At 44.9% G+C, this 26,992-nt stretch overlaps 1 protein-coding gene across 1 annotated transcript; it reads right to left on the reverse strand.

The window, feature by feature from the left end:
- Positions 1–775: 775 nt before the first annotated feature.
- On the reverse strand, positions 776–25,109 carry UBASH3A (ubiquitin associated and SH3 domain containing A). Its single transcript, XM_009932638.2, has 14 exons — positions 24,997–25,109; positions 22,112–22,165; positions 20,743–20,929; positions 17,656–17,854; positions 16,767–16,936; positions 15,668–15,876; positions 13,176–13,302; positions 10,752–10,860; positions 9,303–9,425; positions 8,518–8,610; positions 7,265–7,409; positions 3,267–3,373; positions 2,672–2,778; positions 776–1,781 (listed from the first exon to the last, which is right to left on the reverse strand). Exons 1-14 carry the CDS (start codon positions 25,107–25,109, stop codon positions 1,644–1,646), a joined length of 1,881 nt encoding a protein of 626 aa, XP_009930940.2. The 3' UTR covers positions 776–1,643.
- Positions 25,110–26,992: the final 1,883 nt, after the last annotated feature.

Raw genomic sequence — 26,992 nt, forward strand, 5'->3', positions numbered from 1 at the left:
ACCTTGCCCTTCCCCTGTGTGCTGATTTTCTTGAATCGCACGGCCCTTTCTCAGCCAGACCTGTGACTCACCGCCCTCCCTGAAGACAGCAGAGGAGCCTTGCCACTGCCTTTGGGGCTCTGTGCAAAACCATGCAAGTGCGTGACGGGGCGAGATGCGGAGAATGTAACCAAGCCACAGTCTTCTCAGGACTACAGTGGCATCCTCCTCCCCCAGAGCAAGGAGAAGCTGTGATGGTCTTGGGTTTTTTACCTTTTTCTGGGGCTGCATCTGTAGCTGCCCATCTCATGTGCTCAAGCTGCAACCAGTGATACAGTCCTACGCCCTTCCTTGCATCTCTTCCTAGCTAAAGAGCTCCTGTCTTGGCCTTGGGGCATTTGATTTGCACTTTAGAATTACAGTGCTGTCAGAAAAGCAAGAGCTCAAGCAACTTCACAAGAGCTGGAAAGTCAAAATGAATCATTTTGGGTGCAAGACTAAGATACGAAATCTCCACGCCCACAGGTAAGGGTGCTTGTCAGACACCTCTCACCCCAAAGCCTGAATGTCGGATGGGCTCCACCACATGCCCTGATGGCTAACGGCATGTGTGCAGAGATGGGTCAGGAAGGAGCAGGGAGGCAAGGAGTGAAAATGAAAATGTTTTTAGTCATCTAAGACAGAAAGACAAACTTCAATTTTTTCCTTTCATTGAAATAAACACTTCTGCTTTCACAGAGATAATTACCTGAGAGGATAATTAGAACGGAAAATCAGAAGGAAAACAGACTGTGGAAAGGAATGTTCCTGTTTGTGCACAAAATTTTAGGTCCATGTTCCCTACATTAAACAAATCGCCCAGAGAAGAGCTACAGAGTCCTTTCAGGTGACCTGTCTGGTAGGTGTGTCACCGTTTATATAGTTTGGCACGGAACAGCACAAAGCAAATCTGTTGTCCTGCGAGTGCCATCTCAGGAAGCGTTCAGCAGTTAGAGTTGCTCATGTCACCTTTTTTTTCACCAGTACAGTAACGCAGGGCACCTTTCTTTGTCCCAGCAACCGTAAAGAAATCAGCGTGGTTTTCTTCAGAAAGGAATTGTTCAGTTCCTTTCGCAATAGGGATCACTCAGGAATCACTGAATGGGGAGCTGTTGTGGTAGAAAATGGACCCCCTTTGTAGAAGAGGTAAATAAATAGTCAGTGTGGTGTTTGCTCTCGCAGAACTGACAGAGTGAACAGGAAACCCAGTGGCTTTGGGTAGAACTCGTCTCCTCTGCGGGTAGGAGACGACTTTCCTGCTAGATGTAATTTGGTCTTGGAAAATGCAATATTGTCTACTTTAGTGCCTTCAGCAGTGGAATCTACAGTCAGGTAGTTCTGTATTTATTAAATCTTGGTACTCCCAGAAAAGGGTAAAAGGTACTTTCTTCACCACTAGAAAAGTGATTTCTCACTTGCATGCCAATTCCTAGGTTCTTTCTTCTTAATCACTGAAATAAAAACAAAATTCAGGCACCAAACTCAGAAGGATTTTTCTGTGCTTTGACAACTCAGAGAGGGTATTTCCCACCCTCTGTAAGTCTTCTGGATGAATCACTGAACTGTGCTGAACCATAACCTGTCTTTGGCTCATTTTTGACACCCGCAAAGGCGGAGCTGGCCTTCTAATCTTCCACGATACCGTTTCTCCAGTTAAATGCTGCATTTGCTCCATGAGTTAATGTCTTCACTGGTGGGTTGACCATCTGCCATTTGTTCTCCTCTTTCAGCTCTTCACAGAAGCACATGCCCAGCGAAGGGATCTAGGAAAGAAGTTACTAACAGGGTCATTTGCTTTGACATGAAAGAGGGGGCTTTGCTACAGGAGAAAGCAGACCCTGAGACAGTTCTGGGACTGTTTTGACACTTCTGAAAAGAACTAAAAATAGACTGGAGGGCTGTGGGGTGAAAACCGAACTTGTGTCATCACCCCTCATTCATACTTGGATTTGATGACCAAAATATGTTCACTCCTTCTTATGCATCGACAGTTGTAGTAAAAACATATCTAAAGACTGAATTCTCTGGTTGGTCACACCAAGGCAGAAGGTAAGGAAAACTGGGGTGAAGATTTCTGCCAGTGGTGATAATACACAAATAAACTAAACAAAAACCCTTGGCAACCAAGTCTCAAACACAAGCCCCACTTAGGAAGCTGGCAAGAAAACCCTTCTCCACTTCATCCTGTAGCTGAGCACCAAAGTTGTGAACTTATGGTGACTTCAAAAACACACAGCTACTTGAAGAGTGACTCACTGAATAGAGCTGCAGGCTACACTCACAACCCCATGGGGAGGAGAGGGAAGGCTCTTAGCCCTGTTTCTAAAGGAAGGAGGCGAGCTCCAGATGGAGAGGTTTCCAAATGTGCCTCTTGTCTGTAGGTGTTACCTGGCATTGACTTTCCAGGGGAGATGGATGAAAGTCTGCTCCAAAGACTAATCTGCTAGTCACATACTGTTCACTAGGAGAAAATCCTTCTCTTGACCTCCAGCACTTTGCTAAAACTGAATGAGATTCCCTTTGTAATGAGAAAGCTACCATCATTGGTATTGGCATACAGTTACAGGTATGTCTCATCACGTAAGCAGGCTCCTTATTAAAAGTATAATAAAACAAACAGAAAACTTCCTGCTGAAACAAAAAACCTTCTTACCTTTCGTACCACCTGGGCAAAGTTGCTGCTGTCTCTGGCGGGGAGTCCTATCAGAGGTCGAGTGAAAGATGCCAAGGAAGACCCATGGCCCACAATGATGATGACACCTGATACACCAAGAAAAGCAAAAAAAAAGTACTCAGGGAGCTGCAGCACTGTCAGGTTACCCATCAGCAGATGGGTGTGAGGCTCTTTCGGGGCTGTTCATCTTTGCAGACCTCTTTGATAATGTGGCAGAAAAAGTCTGGTGTGTTGTAGGCACGTCTTCTGGTGAGAGAAAGCATTTGCTAAGAAAAGAAAAAAACCTTTCCAGAAAAGTATACTGTCTCATGCTGAGCTACATCCTGATGTAAAAAGACCAAGCAAAGAGTATATTCTTGCAATTTAGCACTCTACTGTCTTCTGCTTAATTTTGCTTTTTCATTTCTATCCTATAAATTGCATGTCTTCACATTTAGTGTAGCCCAGGACAAGGACTATACGTCTACCTTAAGCTCTGTGCAACTTGTGTTAAACGTGTTTCTGATGCCAAATCTCTGCCAGTTCCTGTTACTGAAAGTGTCTGACAGAATATACAAACATCTGAAACCTTTACCTTTGCTGGGGCAAGCAGTGATGATCTGTTTTATAACCGCAGAGCTTCTGCTTACATATTCTTCATAACTTTCCGAAGGCACCAGAGAGGAGAGTGGGAAGTTACCCCTGACAATAAAATCACAAATATGTGTTAATCTAGAAGAATACTGGGACACTGTTAGCACTATTAAATGACTACACCAGAGAAAAAGCACTTGGTTAAAAGGACATAGGTTTGTCTACTGACTTGGCTGACATACTGCTTCCTCAGCTTGCATGGAGCATTAGCTTCCTCCACAGTAATTTCCTTTAAATCTTACGGCTAAATCTCGTAGCTCATAAAGCACCAAATGAGGGAAAACAATGCTTTAATAAAACTTGTAGTGTACATTGGCGATTATTTAAAGTAGGATTCATGTCTAAGAAAAGCTTCAGCTTTGAGCAGTTCTGTAGGCAAGGACCACTGCCCAGCTATGAACTGCAGACTTGCAGAGCCGCCCAGCTCTAGCAATCCCGACCGAGTCCAAACCAAGGCGAGATACTGATGATGTGAATGCTTTCAAGATCTGGCACCTCAGTGTCAGTCTCCTTAATAAACAAAGCAAATAAAAATCAACAACAAATGAGGTATATCTGCTTTAGCTGGACAAATGGATAGTAAAGACTTTTAGAGTCAAAAAAAAAGTGGTTTCAGGGGCACTAATCACAATGCACCGCTCCTAAGTGTCTGAGCGCTTCTGCTGAGACCAGGCATTCTTCTTTATTTTATACACTGGGGCTCTTCAGGCACTGACTACATATTTTCCCCCAAAAGTAAGAGCCAGAGCTTCAAACGGCTATGAATCAGGGCAGCTCCACGGGCCCGGCAGGGCTTGGGTTGATGGACACCACGCACCCTGCACAGACCCCTCCCAAGGCTCCGCAGCAGCTTCCAGGACACCAGCTCTGCCCAGCCCTGGGAGGAGGGCTGGGGGCTGGCCCCTGATGTGTGGTGGCCGGCGATGCCACGGGTAGGCGACTGGGAATACCAAATTCCTGATGATGGGAGGCCCTGACAGCCTTCCCAGAGTTGTGGGACAGGTAAAATAGGCAGCAGGACCACGTCATTTCTTGCCTCTCAACAGGCTCCTGTCTTTGATATCTACCACTTAGCTGATGCTTGAGTCAGGGCTTCTTGGTAACACAATTAAACCTCCACCAACTCACTCTCTATTTTTCATGTTATCCTCTTAATCTGTCTTCTCCAGGAATGGGAAGTGTTCACTGCTACAGCTGGCAAATAGTTACCCATGTGTTGTGGTACAGTGCAGGATGTTAATTTTTTTTCTACAAACAGCTGCCCCCCTCACCCTAATTTGATTGTCTCCTTATTCATTGAATAGGCAGGAGTGAGATTAGATTAATATATTGTAGTAAGGTATGGTATCGCAGTGTACTTTCATAGGTGAGTCCTCACTGCATTATGTCAGCACAAACGGCAGAAGTAGAAAATAGGTGGCAAAACTGTGTGAAAGGGTCATGCTGGATTGTTACTCATACCTAATATTAATCCTGGCTAGGTCAGACATGTCTAGATTGGGGTACTCAAAATTAGTCTGCCTTTTGGCAGCACTGCAGGTTTTTTTTTTTGTGCGCTGTCCTGTTGGCACCTCAGTCCCTGCAGTATCAACCCTGGTATTAACCAGCCATCCTGCAGCAGGGGTGAGCAGTCCCAGCACTGGCTCAGGTGGTTTCCAGGCTAAATAGCCACAGGAGGGCCGAGCCCAGGCTAAGGTCTCGGTGGGACTGCTGTGTCCAGCTGTGATTGCTACAGGGCAAGTGAGATGAGGACCAACAAGTGAAAATCCAGAGAGGAGCCGTGAACAGGGGTCCAGAAAGCACAGCCAACAAGGGAGGATGGGATGAATTCAACTCAGAGGAGAAGCTGAAGAAGGACATGGTGACAGTCCGCAAAAGGCTGCTGTGAAGAGGAAAGGAATGGTCTGTCCTCCATGCAAAGGATGAAGAGGAAAGAAATAATCAGCTTACACAGTGACTGGCAGGCTTTAACAGCAGGAATGGCAAAGGCAGAGTTTATCCTGCTTTGGGACAGGGAGCACCTACTAAACTTCTGCTTCTGTGGGAGCGTGAGAGGAGAGAGAGAGGCAGAGGTAATCTCACCCAAACTTAGCTGCCTACAACTCCAGTGGCTGGCTAGGTCCATGGAGACAAGTAAGCCCCTTCAGAGGGCAATTCATGCTATCTTCAGTGTCTGACACAGGCTATCTAAGATGGAAAATCACTGACTAGGGAGCCCCCTTCTTTCCATCAACAAGAAGGCTGCCAGCTAGCCATCACAGCCTAGGCACCCAGCTCTTAGATATCTGCAGCTGGGTGCAGTGAACCTCAGGGTGATCTCATCTCAGCACACAACCCATGGGCAGCAAATGTTTCGGCACCGCTCACGTTGCCTCTTAGTGGTGTTAGAAACAGAAGAATTTGGGTCAGGTCCACTGCTGACAGGGAATGATCAGGGATTTAACCTAGTGGAAGGCTGTCATTTGCAGCAGGTGAATATGGTAAATCCAGCCTCTGGGACGTGAGGATATTGAACCCCGCGTGTGACAGGAAGAAACTGGCATCTTATGTGCAAGGCTATAGCTCATCCACCCTATTTTTGCCTGGACCGGAGTGAGCTGTGAGGATTCTGGACTGTGTAGTTAGCGTTGCTTCAGAGCTTCCCCTCTGAACTTCCCACTGCTCTGCATTTGCACACTTTCTTTTGTGGCAAGTGATTTTGTACAGCAAAAAACCTAGGGAAAACAGTCTGTTGGTGATAAAACACACCAGAAAGCACTACGATCCGAGCAAATGAAGGATTTTACTCTTTCACGCAACTTCAAATGAAGACGCTTGCTTGACTGCAAGAAATGCATTAAGACAGGAGACATTTCCTTTCTTCCTGTCTGGTATACGTGGGAAAACCCAGAGACACTTTTATTAGCTAAGTAATTTCCTGGATCTGGCTGTTCACTGCGAACGATGAGCAGCCTGGTTTGTGAGCAAGACGAGGAGCTAGCTTGAGTTGGAGACTTCTCGCTTCCTGCCCTGCTGTGGTTTGCAACCACTCAGAAAAGACTTCACCCTCCCCAAGATGTGAGGGCCCCAAAAAGTCCTTGCTGAGCACAGTGTTAACCTTTGAGCAACTAAAACCAAAACAACATCCCTCCCCGACCAAATTTGGCACAAACATCAATTATAGTGAAACGATGTGATCCTGCCTGCCCCACAACCAGAAGGACAGACGGCTAGTGTCGGGCTCACCTCTTTCTCCCCAGACCCTGCCCTGGGGTGCACGGGGGTGGCCCCTCACTTTCCCTTGCTCTCGTAGCGGTGGCTTCAGTGACACAAACCAGAAATGTTTCACGTGTGGAGCTGGGCTCCCTGCCGCCTCCCAGCCTGTACTCACCCTCTGCCGCGGGGCAGACCTCTTGTTGCTGCCCTGAAGACCCTCAACAAAGGGGTCACCAAACTTTCCTGAAGTCACATTTCTTCCTCGCTGAAAACCAGCATGTTATTTACCCGACAGGTTGTTCTTCACATTTTGAAAGTGTGCTTCACATGAGCCGAAGGTAAAATCAAAACTCCTGGTAGCTGACACTAATGCCTATAATACAGCTATGCTTGTGCATGACAAACCATGGGCCTGAGACAGCAGATCTGAAGGTGACACTGAAGCAAGTCTGGTCCCATACGCACATATCAGATGTTTGTGCATGTGCAGGGGCATCCATGTGCTACACCTGCACACATTCCCACATGTGCACGTGTCCCTGTGTCACAGAAGCAAAAAGAGTTGCCTCTTGTCACAAGACAGCTGACAGCATGTCTTATTTTCGGAACAGATCATGCAGACTTGAGTTTGATCAGAATCACCCAGTCTTTGCAATGTTTGTAATGGTTAGTGACATATAAAATGATGAGGAGACACACCAGGGAAAAAAAGAAGACTTTAACATCTAGACATGAAGCAATTACCTGTAACTTGTGTCTATTTTGTAAGATGCCTCTGCCAGTTCTGTCACAGTCATGAAGTTAGGAATTACTCTGCTTGCTTCCCACTTGGTCCATTCAAACAATCCTGGTTCCACTCTGATTTTTACTTTTTGATCTAATTTAAGCCCTACAAGAACAAGAAGTATATCTTAAGAAGAGGAAGGTACACTTGAAGTGTTACATTCAGGTTGTACATTCTGTCTTGTTTGCTGTAATGATTTAAATAGTGAAATTTTATGACTTCTTAATTAAGTATAAGTAAGTGTAAGTATATTCATTATACTTATAAACAAAAGAGGATCATTTTGATTAAGTGAAACCACCATTATATTCTTGTCTGATTAATGTGAAGGCACTACAAATAATTACACCATCATCATCATTATCATTATTATTTCTGGAGCTCTCTTATGATGATCTGCAAGACACAGAAGAGAATAGAAGAAAAGACCTCAGTAATGTTGCAATCTGAATAAACTTTAGACAGGAAATGTTTTTATGATTTTCATATGGCATTTTCATCAGTGGTCCTCTGTGGGGCAATAAATTGTCCTACTGTGTTAGAAATGGAATTCTCTTGTCAAAAGACACATTATTTTGGTGATTATTCTCAAGAGAGGTTACTGAATAGTACTAGTTCCCAGAAGAAACACACGCCCTTCATAATTCTGATGTAAACATGGCAGTGAACTGTGAGCCTCTGACAGACCTGTTGGAGGGCACAGGAGAGCAAAAAAAGAGAGGGAGAGGGAGGGGGAGAAGGAGAAAGAAAGAGATTCTGCAGTATGAAGGAATTAAAACAGTTTGGCTTGCAAAGGCAAATGCTTTCAGGAGAAAGCTGTCTTCTCTGATTCACACACATATTCTTCAGAGCACTGGAAATACTTGCTTTTTAGCTTAGAATATTTCCTGGAAGAGGTGGCAGTGGAGATTTTACAAGCAGCTACTAATGTTGAATTCAACCTGCTGTGAAACACCTCTGTTTTGTATAACATTGGATTCCATTTTAACCAACTAGGACTAGAGTTAATGGAATGGTACTCTCCAGACCAGACACATGGTGGCACGTTTATTTCTGCCTGTATTACCAGCTACCAGTCTTCCCTGCTTAAGTATAACAACAAATAACCACAAAATCATACATCTTCTTAATTACTCATCTCAGAGACTTCACAGAAGTTTGAAGAAGACATTTCCACCCTGGCAAAAGCACCTGGCCAGTTTTGCTGCCTTACCCTGCAGTACGTGTTGAGCCGTCTGTATGCAGCGGAGCGCAGGTGATGAATACACATAGCTGACTGTCACCTCCTGGTCCAGCAGAGCTTCTCCTGGATGGGAACAGCAGAGTGAGCTGCTCTTTTACAAATCGTGACAGATGAGAAACTACTAAAAAATATTTCCTGCAAAAAAACAGCTTGGAGCTTTTCAGTTTCATTGACATGGGATGCATTGACAGTCCCTTTCTATTCATTTTTTCACTCCATCAGCTGACTGAGCTCACTAAAAAGTTCATTCTGGTGGCAACAGCAAGTTTAAAATGAGTGTTGGAAAGACAATTACAGAAGATTCACTCCAAATCTGCAAACAGCAGTTCGGCATTTGGCTGTCTCCATGCAACTGAATCATCAGAGACAAGCGTTTGCACCAGACTCGCGTTGTCACAGTCAGTCACACTGGCTCAGGGAGTGGAAACAGCTTCATCTGGTGAGAGAATTGAGTCAGACTGACCCATACCACCCAGCTGCCAGGTACCTGTGATGAGGTGACCACCCTCTGCAGACCATGAAGCTGCTTCCTCTGGCCAACCCCTTCACTCGTCACTGCCTGTTAGTGACAACTGCGTGAGACCTTAGTCCCTTGCAGACAAGCAAGATCTTGCAGTGGTTGCCCATAGAGAAGTGTTTCCACAATGAATGCTGCTAGGAAGTTTTGCTATTGCAAAGCTAGTCTGAGCTTTTGCAGATGATGAAAGACTGCTTCCCAAACCCTTACGTTTGCAGAAGGATATTACCCAGCTTACCTATAAGCCTTGACTGGAAAATACCACAGCAAGATAAAGGAGGATCGTATTCAAAATGTTTCACGCTGTCTTTCCGCTTTGGCAGGGTGGAAGGGAAGTTCAGATCTGCTCTGTAGTATTTTCCTGAAACGAAGTGGGACATTTTGCCGTGGCACAAGGGAGGCAGCCGCTGAGTGTACAGGTGGCATTCATTACAATGGCTCCATTTCTTCTGAATGGTTGCATGTCTGGCTCTGAATACTCAGCCCAGAGTGACATCTCAACTGGCAAATTAAACAGGTCAAGGCCCATTCTCTGGCCACAAGGGCAAGTGATGAAGCAGGGTATCTGCCCAAGGAGCTAGTCTCTCTTCCCTTCACCTCAAACACCCATGCTGTCTGTCCACCAGGGACCAACTATACTCTGTGCTCTCCCCAGACCTCACCTGGAAACCGCGTGGGCGAGGGGGAGCTGCCGTCAGCCTACAGGATTATTTTAGTTCTACAGACATAGTCAGCATCTCACTAACGAATCAAACCTGGTGACTGCCATTACCTTAACGAGTCACAACACTGACTTCAGAAATCACCTGTCCTAACAAAATAGCACCTCTTCTGCAAGCTCTGAAGGAGCAAATGGGGCAGCGGAGAGAGGGGACAGGAAATTGTCAGAATTCAGCTTTGTGGGGCTCAGACAAAACAAAAATTTACTCTATATCGATACTCTTTTACCATAGCCAAAACGACAAAAAACTTCTCCACTGAAAAAAAATGAAACCAGTGAATTGATTATGCAGTCAGAAAGTACCACCCTTATTTTCTAGTGTGAATTTTTCCCACACAATATAAGAGATCTCAAGCATAACAGAGGAGACTTTTGGCATAAATCTCTCCCTTCTGAACTCCCACCTTCTTATTCCCCTCCTTCCTCCCGCCACATATTTCCCTGTTCTGGGTCAGTTTTCTTCACCACAAAATACATTATTTTGGGAGAGATGGCCAAGAAATTCAGCTTTTAATTTAAGTCAGTGCTGACATCTCATTCCACCATGGTTTGCTCTTGGTCTTCTTCCCCAGATTTGACTAGTGATGTACTGTGACTCTGATCAGCAGACCATGATTCTGACTCAAGCACAGAAAGGTGGAGGGATCTGACAACCACCTCTTTGTGTAACGAGTGGTAGAGTTCTTGTGTTTTGTACATCCATCAGTAAAAGACACATCCGTCAGTATCACAAGAGTTTTGCTTGTTCTTCAGAGTTTATCCAGTATAAACATGAAGGACTTTCACACATTCTGAAATATCAGTTATGTGCAGGTCAAAGCAGTGCTCTACCTGACTTGCAATGTTGCTCACTCTTTTGTGTCAGTGTTTACATTTACATATAGGAGACTGAATCTCTTGCACCCATTACTGGGATTAATTGGTTTTTGTTCTGATTTGCTAAGATCCTTCCATTATCTTGCTCACCATCTGCAGTCAAGCACTGTTGAAGCCAAGATTTGCCAAAGACCTGATCAACTCTTTCCCCGTGGCGCATCACCAACACTCCTCTTCGCAGGGTGGCATTTGGAGACAGCTGTGTGAAAAGGGTTTTCCATTATCATATTATATATAACCTGCATGAAAAGTCTGGATTCCTGGATGATGCTTGACGGAGGAAGGAACAGCAAACCTCTCCTGGAAGGCTTATAACAAGCACAGAGGGGGAGAGAAAGGAGCTGCTATAATAGATGCCTATCTTTAGGACAATAGTAAGCCTGACTGGCTCTCCACTGCAGGCAAATGAAAGAGATCCGTGACCTTCATGGGCCACAGATTAGTTTTTAACTCTGTGTTTACACTAGTGAAAAGTAGTGCTGATGAAAGATCTTTCCATTCTGAGTAGGAATTATAATTTTAATATATATCACATGGTTGGTATAAACAAAAGAGGGAATCTAGCTAAGATTTAAGTGGCAATGCTCTTTTCTACATCAGGACTAACACCGAGCTCATCCTTCTTTTGCTAATGAAAACACTACTTTTACACTTTTCATAATGTAGAGGCCAGGTCAACAGTGAACCCGGATCTCCTCTGAGGCCACTTTCTTACTCAGACTGCACAGAACTGCAAAGAAATTCTAAGTAGTTTGGGGTTAGTATACAATGCACGTTGAATACAGATAAGAAGATAAGGAGGAATAGGTCGTAGGCTTTAAAACCTTTTCAACAGTAACCCATAGCAGTGCTACTGCTGCAGCACTCGGGTTAGCGATGTGTATCTCCAGCAGCAGAGAAGGGAATTCTTAAGAAGTGGTATGAGATTTATATTCATGTATTCTGCTAAACGCTATTGCATTTCTGCCATGAAACACAAATCAACTGCCACAAGATCAGAGTTTAAAACTATGGTTTTGTGGTCTTGCATTTCTGCTTAGGAGGAACTCAGAAGCCAGGGAAACTCCTAGACTGGAGACGTGCACATCTACAGAACTTGTACGTCAGGCCAAGCAGTGGCTCTTCCACAGATCCGAGCTAGACAGGAGAGGCCAAGAGCAATCAAGAGTCTGCGGAAGGACGTGTGACTTGTGCAGAAGTTTCTGTCTTACAGTCATGCATGCAGCATCCCAGGAGGCCCCAGGATGGAAGTTCCCTCAACGTGCCCACAAGTTTCTCTGATGTTAACACAAATGAACCTGGGGTTATCCCCCAGCACAGTGAGAAGAGAGGCCATGGGGCCAGAAAGCCCAAAGAGGTTTCTGCACCTTGTCAGTGTGCCAGAACTGACTCTCCTGGCATGCCTGACAGCCAGAGACAACAAGGTAGTGCAGGTGCAAGTGTATTGTAGGTAGAAAAACAAAGTCTTTATTTGTTTCGCTCTTCCTACCAGAAGACCAGTGGAAAACCTGGGAAAAAATTTATACGTATTGATTTTGGAACTGGGGCAAAAATGTAATCCCATCAGTGCTGCTAACCTCTCCAGCTAGCTGTTCTCTTGCTGCAGTTCTATGCAGTTATTTGAGCTAGCAATGTATCTCAAAATACAAAAGAAGATGAAATATTTAAATATGCTAAGATCTGGGACCACATAAACGAGCAAGGCAACTTACAAATATCTGAAGGGTGGGTGTCAGGAGGATGGGGCCAAGCTCTTTTCAGTGGTGCCCAGTGACAGGACAAGGGGCAATGGGCACAAACTGAGTCACAGGAAGTTCCGTCTGAACATGAGGAAGAACTTCTTCACTGTGAGGGTGACAGAGCACTGGAACAGGCTGCCCAGGGAGACTGTGGAGTCTCCTTCTCTGGAGATATTCAAGACCCGCCTGGACGCGGTCCTGTGCAGCCTGCTGTATGTGACCCTGCTTCGGCAGGGGGGTTGGACTAGATGACCCACAGAGGTCCCTTCCAACCCCTACGATTCTGTGATTCTGTGATTCTGTGATTCCACAGAGTCGGGAGATAAAAGTAACAATGTACAATGAATGAGCCTAATTCCGCTCTAGTTACTCTGCTATGAACCCATATGAAAGTCAGGGGAAGTTGTGCCTCTGTATCACTTGTCAGACTTGTCGCCATACATCTGCACAGCTTGCCCAGTAAGGCTGTGCACAGAGAAACCTGAGCAGAGAACTCCTAAGTTTGGCTATTATGACAGGAATGAAAAGAGTTTTATTAAAGAAAGCAAGAGCAATATAACTAATATATGTTACAAAATATTTGTGAGATATTCTGTCATACGGTATGAGCATATGAGTTTTTGTGTATATATATGTGTGTGTGTGTGCATTACAACGTAACATGAAAATGTGAGGGGAAAAAAGGAAGATAGTATTACATTTTCTAAATTCTTTTAATTAGTAGTATATCTGCACAAGCACATGGCAAAGATAAGAAATGGAAACAAATAATTACCTGAAGAGAAAGTGCGTTGGTTACACTCCTTGACATACAAGGATTATGGACTTCTTCATTTAGCTTTACACTAGGTTCATGTTCAGACCTGGTCAAGAATCTCGAAGATGTTGCAAGAATATATTCTCTGTAGAAAAAGCAGAAGCAACACACACACATAAACATATAGGGGCACACACAAATAGAAGGGATTTTTAAGTCATGATTTTGTGTACACAGAATAAGAATTCAGGATTCTTATTCCATTCAGTGTTTTTTTCACACTTGCAATCCACTTCATCACTTTGTTCTTGATTTAGAATCTGCCCAGTAAGAATGAGGTTAAAATAATACAAACTGATGGCATATATTGGGTGTAACCCTGCAAAAGTGTGACCTTCAAACAGGAAATACTACCTGGTTGCCTCCTCTCTGTCTCTGAGAACTCAGCAAGAAGTGCACCTACACCTCCCTGCTTAGAAAAATCAGCTCTAATCTACAAGTAGCATCAGCCGCACTGCCAGCTGCAGAGCAAAGTGCAGGAAGCCAAACAGATGCCTGCTGATACAGGGTAAATCAACAAGATGAAGGTGGGCTCAAGGTGGTGGAGTAACCTTTGCAAGGTTTCATTTCAAGTTTGACTTTGGAAGATCTTGAAATGAGAAAAAAAGAAGAAAGAATCACAGAATCATAGAATCACAGAATCACAGAATAGTAGGGGTTGGAAGGGACCTCTGTGGGTCATCTAGTCCAACCCACCTGCCGAAGCAGGGTCACCTAGAGCAGGCTGCACAGGACCGCGTCCAGGCGGGTCTTGAATATCTCCAGAGAAGGAGACTCCACAACCTCCCTGGGCAGCCTGTTCCAGGGCTCTGTCACCCTCACAGTGAAGAAGTTCTTCCTCATGTTCAGACAGAACTTCCTATGCTTCAGTTTGTGCCCATTGCCCCTTGTCCTGTCACTGGGCACCACTGAAAAGAGTCTGGCCCCATCCTCCTGACACCCAGCCTTAAGATATTTATAAGGTCCCCTCTCAGCCTTCTCTTCCTCAAGTTAAACAAGCCCAGCTCCCTCAGCCTTTCCTTGTAGGACAGATGCTCCAGTCCTCTCATCATCCTCATAGCCCTCCACTGGACTCTCTTCAGTAGCTCCTCGTCTTTCTTGAACAGGGGAGCCCAGAACTGGACACAGTACTGCAGATGGGGACTCACTAGGGCAGAGCAGAAGGGGAGGACAACCACCCTCGACCTACTGGCCACACTCTTCTCAATGCACCCCAGGACACCATTGGCCTTCTTGGCAACCAGGGCACACTGCTGGCTCATGGTCAACTTGTCATCCACCAGGACACCCAGGTCCCTCTCCACAGAGCTGCTCTCCAGCAGGTCCGCCCCAAGCCTGTACTGGTGCATGGGGTTTTGGGACCCTGCACTTGCCCTTCTTGAATTTCATCAGGTTCCTCTCTGCCCAACTCTCCAGCCTATCCAGGTCTCACTGACTGGCAGCACAGCCTTCCAGTGTATCCACCACTCCTCCCAGTTTGGTGTTGTCAGCAAACTTGCTGAGGGTATATTCTAACTCTTCATCCAGGTCATTGATGAAGAACTTGAACAAGGCTGGGCCCAGTACTGACCCCTGGGGGACACCACTAGTTACAGGAGTTCTGCCATTCAGCCAGTTCTCAATCCACTTCACCGACCACTCATCCAGCTCACACTTCCTGAGCTTCCCTGGGAGGATGCAATAGGAGACAGTGTCGAAAGCCTTGCTGAAGTCGAGGTAGACAACATCCACTGCTCTCCCCTCATCTACCCAGCCAGTCATGTCATCGTAGAAAGCTATCAGATTGGTCAGGCATGACTTCCCCATGGTGAATCCATGCTGACTACTCCTGATAACCTTCTTTTCCTCCACTTGCTTGATGATGACCTCTAGAATGAGCTGCTCCACCATCTTTCCCGGGATGGAGGTGAGGCTGACCAGCCTGTAGTTCCCTGGGTCCTCCTTCTTGCCCTTTTTGAAGATTGGAGTGACATTGGCCTTTCTCCAGTCTCGGGCACCTCTCCTGTCCTCCAGGAACTTTCAAAGATGATGGAGAGTGGCTCAGCAATGATGTCTTCCAGCTCCCTCAGCACTCGTGGACCCATGGATCTGTGGGGGTCCAGATTGCTTAAGCGATCCCTCACGCAGTCCTTCTCCAGAAGGAAGAAATGAGCCAGGCTGAAGGCTCAGCCTGCCTGGCAGCGTGTGGTCATTTAAAATTCATTAGTATGTTCGGGTAGTTCAAGAGCAAACAGGGGTCTTTCCTTGAGCAGCTGAACTCTGAGTGTCTGCAGGTGTGTGTCCTATGTCTTTTCTTCCAAAAGTCTCAGCATCCCACCCAGACCCCCAGGACCCCTCTCTCCTGTGCCCCACCTGGCAGCCCACATCTCACGGTGAGGAGGAACGCTGCCATGGCTCCCCAGTAGTAAAAGCGGCTGACATAAAACAATACCCGTGAAACCCCATCTTACCTGTGCTTAATCCACGTGTCTGACTCGTTGGCCCTCTCAGTGTAGTTTTCGGGAAGAAAACCCCTGCAGCCAGTCCGATGCGAGGTCCCAATCACCCAGCCTTTGCTCACGTCGGACTGCTGCGTTGGGTCAACATAGATGAAGTCCCCAGTGTTGATCATGAGTTCGTCGATGTTCTGGGGCTTGTACTGGAAGAGGGCCCTCAGCGTCTGTGTGAACACGCAGTGGGGTCAGGCTGCTGCCTGGAGCCCACTGCTGCACAAGCTGCAGAGCTTCAGGTCGTGCTTGTTCAGCTCTCTACTTGACACAGTGGCCCGTACTATTTTACACTCTGCAACATGCTTTTTAATGGCACTTCGGCAGAGAAAAAGGAAGACGCTACCGCATTTGTGGTATGTGTAAAAATAGGCACTTGGTTTTCATAAAAATACTTTTTTCACGTAACTAGTATGGACTTTTTTGAAAGCAAATGCAGCAAAAGCATTATCAGTTTTTTTGTGATTACTTGCAGCTCTCCTGAGTGTGACCAAAATCCAGTATGAGACCTGTGACAAAGTGATATACTGATCTGACTAAAAAATGCTGATCATTCCATAATTTAAATTTGGAAACAAGAACTTGAAAAATGTTAACTGGTTTGAACTATGAGTCTGTTAAGCAGAGAATCATCTGTGATAACAGTGTCCTGCTCACTGATATTTAATCTGTGCTATTGTCATCATGGCTGGAACAATCAAGAAAACTAATTTTGCTGAATGGAATTCTACTGCAAAGCTGTGACTTGACAAATCCTGGCAAATATTCAAGGATCATTTCTTGCCTCTCTTCTTTTCTCATGTCATGGCAAGATTAGTTTTTTTCTGCTGGAGTTTGGAATCAGACCTTGCTGACATGCAGGCCAAGCAGCCTACCATAAAGGTATCTTCTACTGAGTCAGGAGTACAGTTTTTCAACCCAAAATGGTGCTTGAAATAATCATGCGTTTTGAAACACTCTACTGTGCATGCACTGATTTTCTTAATGAAAAAAAAGGGAAGATGACTGTAGCAAAGAGTCTGACATGCGGGTGCAGGAAATTGAGTAAATCTGATGACAGTACCTGGTAATGCACAAAACGCATGTCCCGTGAGTAGAGAGCAGCAACCCACTGGCAGGTCTCCCCTGGGTTAACGCATTTGGCCAATTGCTCCAAAGTCTTCTGATGATGAGGATAAAACTTGTGAGCCAAGGTAAGGTGGAGCTGCTTTAGGCAAGGCTTGACATGGCAATCTAGGAATGAAACAATCACGTCACAACATAGAAGTGAAGGTCATTTAAAGCTCTTCTTCATGTTTTATCCTACATGTTTGGCATGATGCAGAAAATGCCTTAATAATTAGTAGTAGAGTAGATCATAGTTGTGCTGAATAATTGTTTTGCAGAATGCTGTGGTTTTAATCATGTCACAGTAATTCACAAATTTGGACTGGATTTGGTCCCTGACTTCAGCTAGGAGAAAAAAATGGACAGGACTTGAACTCCTTCCCCACTCTGGGAGGTACTGAACTCGTTTCTCCCGGACAAAGCTATGCTGGGGATGTGTCACTTCAGTCTCTACTGATGATACAGCTTCCCTTGGATGTTTCTGGAATGGGGATTAGGACCTATTTCTCACGGATGCAGCTGGGCCATTAGGCTGGGCCATAGCGCCATGAGGATGGAGGTCTGGGAAGAGGGAGTATTATATCCTTGCCCATCCTGGACATCCCAATAGATAGCCTATCAAGTTCTACAACCAACCATTTCAGCTTCTAGACAAAAGCACTGTGTCGCCAAAGACTAGAACAAGCTCCCCTAGACATGTTATTTTCAAGTCTGTGTGAGGAAAGTGTGCTTGTTGGCAGTAAACCACCAGCTAAGCTCCCCTGGAGACACAGGAGATGTTTTCAGTACTATGCCTAAGCATTTGCGCTACAACCCACCTATTTTCCCTCCGGTGTTGGTCCTACCTGCCAGGGCCGAAGCCTCTGATGAGAACGCCAGAGCAAACTCTTTGAGGATATTTGCATGGCTGTCACCAACAAAGAAGCCAAGGTAGGTAGTGGATGAATGTAGTGATAGGGAAATGGATGGTGGAAAGCACTGTGAAAAGCTGTCACCAACTCGCTTTAAGGTGTCATACAATAATTCCACTTTATGGTCTTCACACTGAAAGAAAAGAGAGGAGAAGCAGGCTTTACGTACCAACTCAACAGCCACTATCACAGTGTGTGTCATAGAGTAGTACCCGAAAACATTGTGGGCATTAGAATTCCTGAGAAAGACAACACACCTATGAACTTGCCTGAAATTCCTGATATTAAAATCAGTAATATTGGACAGTTTATTCAGCACAGTATCCTGGTGCTATGGTAGGATATGGAGCCTTCTACCAGGAGGTTTACCTAGCCTGGGTAGGAAAGAGCCAAAGGATTCTACTGTCTGACAGGTGTGCAGTAGCCTGTCTGAAATGAGGCAGGGATCATGATTTCCCTCTTCAGTTCTAAGCTGGATTTCGTATTGTTACCCAACCGATGAAATCGCTTCTGCTAACACTTCAAAATCTCCAATGCTGAGCACCATACCCAGCAAAATTCGTGAGCCATCTTTGTCATTATCATCCTTAATGTTCTAATCACAGCAAATTAAAGGATTGTACAAAGCCATGCTTCCACAAAAAGTGGCAATTAAACAATTTAAGCAGAGACAAAGATGAAATTTGTGCCGTCCAGCCAAAGACAGAAACATTAATGATGCTCCCTTTCCGCACTGCTTTATTCTCCTCCACAGAGCTATTTGTTCCATTTAGGCTTTACACTGGGTCAAGCTGCTGAAGGGGAAGAGCAGAAGAGAAGAAAGGAGCTCCTCCTGCTTGGACTGTCTTTCTCTCTTGAGCATTTCTGAAGCTACAAACCCACTGCCTAGCGAGGCTCAGGTGTGGTGAGGAGCAATGCATGGAGGGGCACCAGGCAGACTGGGCAGCGGGGGGACAGTGTTGGGTGGAATCCTGCACCAGGCCAAGGGCCATGCAGCAGGCTCCTCTGGGGCTGGCGAGCCCGGGAGCTGCCAAAGACACGTGGAGTCAGGAAACAGGAGAGGCCTGGGTTGGGAGAAGGAGGTGGGAGCCAGGTCAGTGAGTCTTGCTTTCTGCCTCTGAGGTGGCCAGCTCAGCTCTTGCTGACAGACGAGGAGCAGAGAACAGCACCGGAGGGTGCATTTATCCCTAGAAATACGCTACCTGAAATGGGGCTGAGGTGCATGAGGTAAGGGTTGCAATTCAGTCATCTGTTCCAGGGGCAGGCCTGTAAACTTGACACCTTTCAATAACATAGCATTCATTATTGATTGATGATTGTTGTTCTGTATAATTGCGATTAACGGACACAGGGTACCCTGCTATTCTATATTTTGCGACAAAATACTCCTATTTTCACTGTCTATACTTAGAGACATGGTTTAGCATAAAAGTATGATTGATTAACTTAATAATTTTTTCCAGCTGCTCTAGCTCATGTCGGTTTCAGTGCATCTCAGCTGCAGTTGATGTTCATGTGCTGCACCATCACCAAGTCAAAACTGGATATCAGTCAGCTCCAGAGTTTTTTCAAACCTTTGCTGGTCTTTGCTGATACTGGCACATTTACACGTGCAGGAGAAGTATCTCTGCTGGGAAGCTCTCTAGAGGGTTACCCATCATTCAGAAGGCAAGCTAGGAGTACAGTGGCATCTCCAGAACCAGAAAACATCCCACGACGAGTCCAGCCCAGGAGCCCAAATTCCTTGTTAAATCATTGACAAAGTGACTAAACTGCACTACTGGAGTCCAGTCCAGCTCCCCTTGTTCCTTCCATCCATGTGCACTCTGCTTCTCTCTTTTTCACAACATCTAAGCTTCAATAGAAAGGGTAAAGTTTGGGGCATGCCACCATACAATGACCTTCTGGCTGGGGGTCTCTGGGGGAGGCAGGGGTTTCCCTGAGATTCTCATAGGCATAAGTGCTGGTTTTGGCTGTGATAGAGTTAAATTTCTTCAAAGTAGCTAGTATGGGGCAATGTTTTGGATTTGTGCTGAAAACAATGTTGATAACACAGGGATGTTGTCTTTGTTGCTGAGCAGTGCTTACAGGATGTCAAGGCTCTTTCTGCTGCTCACACCACCCTGCCAGCAAGTGGGCTGGGTGTGCATGAGAAGTTGGGAGAGGACGTGGCTGGGACAGCTGACTCCAGCCACCCAAAGGAATATTCCATAAAATAGGACTGCACGCTCAGCAATAAAAGCTGTGGGAAGAAGAAAGAAGGGGGGACATTCAGAGTTCATGCATTTGTCTTCCCAAGTAACTGTTAAATACGATGGAGTCCTGCTTTCCTGAGGATGGCTGAACACCAGCCCGCCAATGGGAAGTGGTGAATGAGTTCCTTGTTTTGCTTTGCTTGCACACATGACTTTTGCTTTACCCATTAAACTGTCTTTATCTCAACCTGCAAGATTTTTCACTTTTACTCTTCCAATTCTCTCCCTCATCGCACTGCTGGAGAGTGAGGGAGTGGCTGCGTGGTGTTTAGTTTTCAGCTGGGGTTAAACCAGACCAGCATAATAGCAAAGTTGTGTATATCCTACGGGGATGAAGTCACTGCTACACAGTTGGCTCAAGGCATCCCTAGGAAGGAAGGTTTAACATCTTAGATGGATGCAGCAGTGGGCACAGTCTCTGAAGCCTGCCGATAGCTGCATGTGGGGAGCAGTGCTTCCTGCTGGCAGGCCCATGTGCAGCCTGGAATGCACAGGGTTGTCCTAGGTGGATGCTAGAGGTGTCACTTCACCAGACTGAAGCATCCCACTGGCCCCAGTGTGCGACTTTTAGGTATGCCAAGGCCTACAGTGGGTAGCTAAAGCAGGTAATGGGAAGAAAGCACTCAGTGCCTACGGAGGAGCTGAACACTTAAATATTAAGCAAATGTGCCTAGAACCAAGGAGCGGTTCTGGTGTAAGACAATTGTAGGTAGCCCACTTTCACCAGTAGTTGATGTTTGACCATTGCAAGTCTTTTGTGCCTCACCGTGAAGAAATCGCAGAGAGTGATGTGTGGAAAAATTTCATGGGCTCTGTTTTTCCCGCACTGGCGCTTGCTCTCCTTCCAAAATTCTTGCAGGTGGTTATGCAAACGGCCGGTGGGACATAAGTAAAGAGCATACTCCTGAGGGATTGGGTCATCCAAAGAGGGATCATTACAGTGGGAGTGCAACCTGAAAGCAAGAGCATATCACAGAGACTAAGTGTGTGCACCTCTAACTCTTGTTTCCTGTGGTTGAAGCATCCATAGTAGAGACAAGAAAAAGGAAATACAAGGTTGTTGGCTGTTCTTTTCTTACAAATTAAAAGCTAAAATAAAAGCTCCCTACAATTTTTTTCTCTGAAATACTAACGAATGGAGAATGGGTCTTTCTTTTTCTCATTTTTATTATTATTTTATATTTTATTATGTGCCTTCACTTCTTTTAACATCTAAAAACGAAAGACAACAAAAAAGATATTTTTAGGGATTTTGGAGTAATTTTCTCCCCTTTTTAATGACTGGAAATGGAGGGCTGTAGGAGGAAAAAGAAGAATTGGGGAAAAATGATGAAGAATGACAAAATGAAAAATAACTTAAGATAAAAAAAATACTCTAAAAGAGATAGTGTTTTTATTCAGCCCTAGTAAAAGCAAACAATATAAATCAGAAAATGCACAAGCAAAGGTCAGAAACTTGTTTCCCACATGAAGACATCCTGCACTCTGTTCTGTACATGCTGTATGTTTGGTTTCACAGCTTTGGATTGGGAGTGGTTGCTGGAAAGCGTGGTGGCATCCCTGATAAAAATTATTCAGGAAGAATCTGCCATTCTCAAATGTCTCTTGTGGCTTTTCACCAAAAAAAAAAAAGAAAAATCAATCAAACCAAGGAAAAAAACCCCACAACAAATCCCAGAAAAGAATGCAAGGAAAGACTGGATTTGATTTGAGAGTGGATTGAAGAAAAAAAATCAATTATCAGCATATGAATACTCTGCAGGAGCCTTGGTGCAGAGAAAAAAAACTTTGCAGGGATCCACTTGCAGAGGCAGTGAGAAGACCTCGGTGGCCATGGCCATGAATAAGCAGGGCGCTTAAAAAGTAAAAGTAGCTGCTCCTACCCAAGATTTCCCTTTCCTCCCCATTTTTTTTTTATGTACCCCAGACCTTCTGCAAACAACCTCGCTTCCCAGGATAAGCACAGATACAATTATTTCTTCTTCCGCATGAACCAAAATATATTTAAAAACGAACTCAGATGCAGGGGTCTTTATGGCAGCTAACTTCAAATTCAGTGACAGAATCAGCACATGAATCAGGATTTTTAGCCAGGTTTAATGAAAAAGTACTCCTTAGAAATCACAGATACTTACCATTTTGCAGCATCTTCTGTTGTCTTTTGTCCAGTAGCAGCCAAAGCTTTTTGCCTAGAATGTAGCAAAATGGATTCATCAGAATAACAGAAAGAATACTCCTAGAAAATAAAGAATGGATGCTGTAGTCACCAAGTTTATTTTCCAGCACTGACAGGACCGTTAACAACTAGGTTACTCCCGGCAAAAATTAATGTTCTTGAAGCCCTCCAGATAGATAGATTTTTCCACTGCAAGTCTTTAATTCCTTGAAGGCTGGTAACCTGTCCTCCACACAGAATGTCCTCCTTTGTGTCTTGGAGGTGTTTCCTAAGCAGTCCTACTGGCTATATGGATTTCCTTAGGGTTGGGTAAACCATCCATCCACGTACTATGAAAGTAGGGTTTGCTCAGTTCATAGGATAATGTTCTGGTTCAAGACGCCGGGCCCAAGCCCATACGTATAACCAAAGTCAAACATACTTATATTGGGGTTTGAAAATATGGATTGAGGATCTCACATAGGCCAACAGAGAGCCAGATCTAGGCCACCCAACTCACTAAAGAGAGTCTTTCAACTCAAGCTTTACCTTCTACCTTTCTTCTTTGTAAAGTAAATCAACTTTTATTGCCACATCAATGCAAAACCATGGTCTAACTGGTCTAAAATTAGTCTGTGTCCTCTGCGATTGAATACTGCACATTTTCTTTCCATGCCTTTGCTGGTTCTCCCTCCGCCATCACGTTAAGCACAAACAATCTGCATTTTTATTCTGCTCCCCATGCAGCCCTTCCTGCTGTACCCTGTTGAAATGTCAGTGCCTGCTGCTGCTTGGCCAATAATGCCAGACTTTTTCAATCACTTTTTCAACACCTCAAAGTGAATGTTTTACTACTTCATGCTATGCTGTTCCTCCCAATTGGAGAGAAGGTCTATGCAAACAGCTCTGAAGGCAAATGGAGTTTGACTTCAGCTTCTCTTTACAATAGGGCCTGCACAATCATAAATGCTATAAGACAAGCAAGACCTGAGGGCATGGACTGTTCTGTTGCTCAGTACTATCTGCTCGCTCCCTTGTGTTCCTCTCTGTTCCCACCTTTTGTCTCATCACATACATTGGGTGTAGGATGCTTTCCAGCAGGGTTTGTAGAGCCCTTAGTGTCAGGAGAGCATTAGGCTGTGACTAGACATCCTATGCTTCCAAGAGGAGCAGTGAAGATGATATTGAAAGATAATACATAGAATAAAATATATATATACCATATTCTCTCAGACAGAGAATAGGAATAAACCTCTGAAAATCTGTACTGAAAACAGTGTCTTTACGGTGAGAATAAACTGGCTCTTCCCTAAAGCACAGAACTTCTGACACAGTCCAGTTCTAAGTACCAGGGGAGGCCCATTTTGCTGGTCTGATGATAGGCTTAATCCTTGATATTTGGTTTTTGTTCCTCAAGGAAATGTTGCTTTGTTGTACTGGTTCTACGTTATGAAAGATTCTGTAATATTTCCACCCAGCCTCATTTTTCTTAGGCCAGGACATCTCAAAAGAACAGATTTTCAGTACTATTATTAAAGGTTCAATCCAGGAACTACAGAGACAACTAAAAGACTTTATAAAAATGCAATCAAAATTTTGAAGGTCTTAAGGTCAATAAAAGCAGATAAACTACAAAATAAAGTTCTTATGGACATTTTGTAATTTTATGTTGCTTTGCCACTTCTTCTTGATTTTGACCTGGGAAGCACAAAGCCATCTCAGTAACAGCAGAAAGTGTTTCGGGGGGGGGGGGTTTGAAGAACATCTCATAGAGAACAGAAAATTCAAAAACTAGCCATTACTTTGGGGTGACCAAACTTACAATATCTACTAGAGAAATGATGAGCCACATTTTTAGCTGCACAGGTAAAATTCCACTACACATAACTGGGAACAAAGGACCCACGGTTTCCTTGTAAGCTGCTGTGGCTATCGTGTCTAAAGTTGATCTGCTAAACACAGCTGTTCCTAAAAAAACAACATAGCACTTACAAACGGGCCTTTTCAACTTGCCTAATTTTCAATCAAAAGGGAGAGATATTTCTTTCCTTTCTAAAATATTTTTATGAGTGTTCTTTGACATTTAAATAAAAAGATTTTTTTTTAAAGTGGTTTGAACCAAAGTGTCCATACTTGCCCTTCAGAAGTTGGAAAATCGTTCCCAAAACTTCCCTGTCCAACCAGAGCAATGCTTGGGCAAGGAATGACTACTATGTTTCTTTTTTCTTTACATGGTTAGCTGCCACCAGCTAATCTCTCACCCATTGGTGTTGCCAAGAAGAGTGCCTCATTCTTTGCTATTATATTTTCCAGGTAGGACGTGCTTTTAGAACAAGATCCTGATTCCAGACAGAAAGAAAAATTAACAGACTCGTGTGGCATCTTGTTAAGTAAAGCTTAGTCTTTTAAAACAGTTGCCAGTGACATAATCCAGCAAGCGGTCTTTGCCAGGCCTGAAAAAACTTTGGGTAGAAGTTACGCCCACATTTAACTCCCTTAACAACAGTGATAAGCAGAAAAAAAGAAAGAGGATATATCCCAAAAGCAAACTATGGACTTCAACTTCTTAACTTATCGTGAAGCCTCTCAACCTGAAGACTTTGAAGGGCATGTGTCTTCAGATATACACAGTATTTATAAAATGGGTACAGAGCAGCTTGCTTTTGCAGCATGAGCAACACACACTGTTCTACAAGAAATTCAAAGACAGACAGGTCTGATCACTATGTAGGTGCATCATCCCCAAGTAGCAGCACGCTCTCCTGATGAAAAAAGCAAGCTGCCTGCTTTCAAGATCTTACAAGAAATTCCTCTAATATCCTAAATACCTCTTACTGTACAAAGGCAGCCAAACACATTACTCACGCGATATGAGCGGGGAATCCTTTGTCGAGGAGAGGCTCGAGGAGTGCAGAGGTGCTTTTGCTCCTGTGCTTATTGGACACCTTTGCATACAGCTGTGTCTCAGCCACCGCCATCTCCTCCGCTCTTCCCCTGACCGTATGCTGAGTGCTGACAGAAATTGGGAGGTGGGAGGAGGGTGCAAGGGAGGGAGGGAGTAGGAAAATGAGAGAAAGAGGCAGCTGAAACAAAAAAAAAACCAACAAACCTCAAACCTCTTGTGATCTTTTCTGACAAAAGCTGACATCCTGTTTTCGTAGTATCTGTATCTCCAAATTTTTGTTTTAGGGTGGCTGAAAACGTAAAACCTGCCTGCAGGCTTTTCCCATCTGCCCCAGCAGAACAAGACCAGTAGTCCAAAGGTGAACACAACAGTCAGGGTGGACCTGCTGAAGGGTCTGAGATGGAATCTCCTTAGCCCTTCATGTAAATTGTCTTCTGAAAGCCAAGAAATCCACCTAAGCTGCTGCTGCAGCTTGGAGGAAGAAAGCGGAGAAGCCCTGCAGCATGTAGGGAATTGGTCTGTAGGCTGAATCTTTTCATTTTGGGTTCAATTTTCTTGTCCCCTAGTCCCTATCACACATGACTCCTGCTTTGGTCTTCTCAGCCAAAGGTGATGAGCCAGCCAACTGTGCAAGGTCAAACCCAATGTCCCATCTAGACATAGTGCCCGGAGGATGGGCTTGGAGCAGCTCATGATGGCAGCAGGCAGAAGCATGTCCTTCCCGGTGGTGTCGGTCCCACCACAGGAGCCTTTGCAGACCTGTGCTGGCTGTTCCCCAGGGTTTCCAGCATGGCCAGAGCAGGTTAAATGGTACTTCATTGAAGGTACCACTGCTCCCTGGGGAGGACAGGACGTGTCACTCTGTGGACTGAAAGGGTCGTGTGAGCTGCTGGTCTCCCTCACTTTCTCCCCCTTGGATGAAGTTCCCCTTGGGGCACCTGGCTAGCTTGGGCTGCCTCTCCCATTTTCTGCCACAGAAGTCTGGTGGGGAGAGCATCAGAGCACTGTGAGCAACTCAAGAAGTGCAGCTTGCTTTATACATCCTCATTTGCTTTCTCTTTATTTTTTCCCTTTTTTTTTTTTTTTTTTTGTTTAATGTCCTCCTGCATTTCCTGTTTCCAGGGAAGCCTGCTGGAAAAGTGGCATAAGAAATGGGGAGGAACTCTTGACATCATGGCCTAGATGTGAACAGTTAGCAGGAATATGACATGGTGTCCTGTCCTTTGGAAGAGCCAGTTTCCACCATGCACAGCAAAAGGACTGAACAGCTTCCCACATTGCATCCACGTTTCAGAGAGATGGGATTTGTCATGGAAAACCTTCACTTCTCCTCTGGCCTCTAAAAAGCCTGCTTTCTCTTACAGTGCTGTGGCTTTTTGCCTCATCTCTCCTGCTCCTCCTTCTTCCCTCCACACTCCCCTCTGTCATGTTACTTCTTAGTAAAAAAAACCCCAAAATTATCACTACTCTTGAGCATTTCATGAAACTGAGCATACATATTCATTTTCTAAATCCCAGAGTACAAATGAGTTGATATTTCAGAAACAGGAGATGCTGTTGCAAAGCACTTCCAAAATATTGTTTAATATTTAATTACAAAAGTTATCCATAACAGAGACCTGGGTCTTTTTCAAAAACTCTCTTTAAGTGTGCTCTTTGCTGCAAGCACACGCCAAAGGCTAAACCAAGCGAAGGAAGAGCAAGGTGAGCCTACGGGCCATGTGTGCCGAAGACACAAAGCACCCAGGGTTCTGCCCTCTGCCACCCGCAGCTCTCAGCAGACGCCGTTTCTCAGCTGCACGAGTTCTGATAAAAAGATGAGCCAGTGAGAGCCCGTGCAGTCTGTGGTTCTCCTGTGCTGAGGGGTTGCAGAAAGGTTTGCAAATACTACGACATTGCCTGATGCTCTCAGGCTAATTAAAAAGTGTGCTGAATTTTTATCTTCCCCTTTCCGTA

This window comes from Opisthocomus hoazin, chromosome 1 (assembly GCF_030867145.1).
Source record: "Opisthocomus hoazin isolate bOpiHoa1 chromosome 1, bOpiHoa1.hap1, whole genome shotgun sequence".
Lineage (NCBI taxonomy): Eukaryota > Metazoa > Chordata > Aves > Opisthocomiformes > Opisthocomidae > Opisthocomus > Opisthocomus hoazin.

Excerpts from the sequence above, each read along its gene's own strand:
- UBASH3A (XM_009932638.2), bottom strand. The coding sequence starts at position 25,109 with ATGGCGGTGGCTGAGACACAGCTGTATGCAAAGGTGTCCAATAAGCAC. Across the intron at positions 17,855-20,742 it reads CTCTCTGCGATTTCTTCACG|TGTGAAGACCATAAAGTGGA; the intron begins GTGAGGCACAAA and ends CTTTTCTTTCAG. Across the intron at positions 10,861-13,175 it reads CCAACGCACTTTCTCTTCAG|CTGTCTCCAAATGCCACCCT; the intron begins GTAATTATTTGT and ends CTTTTCACACAG.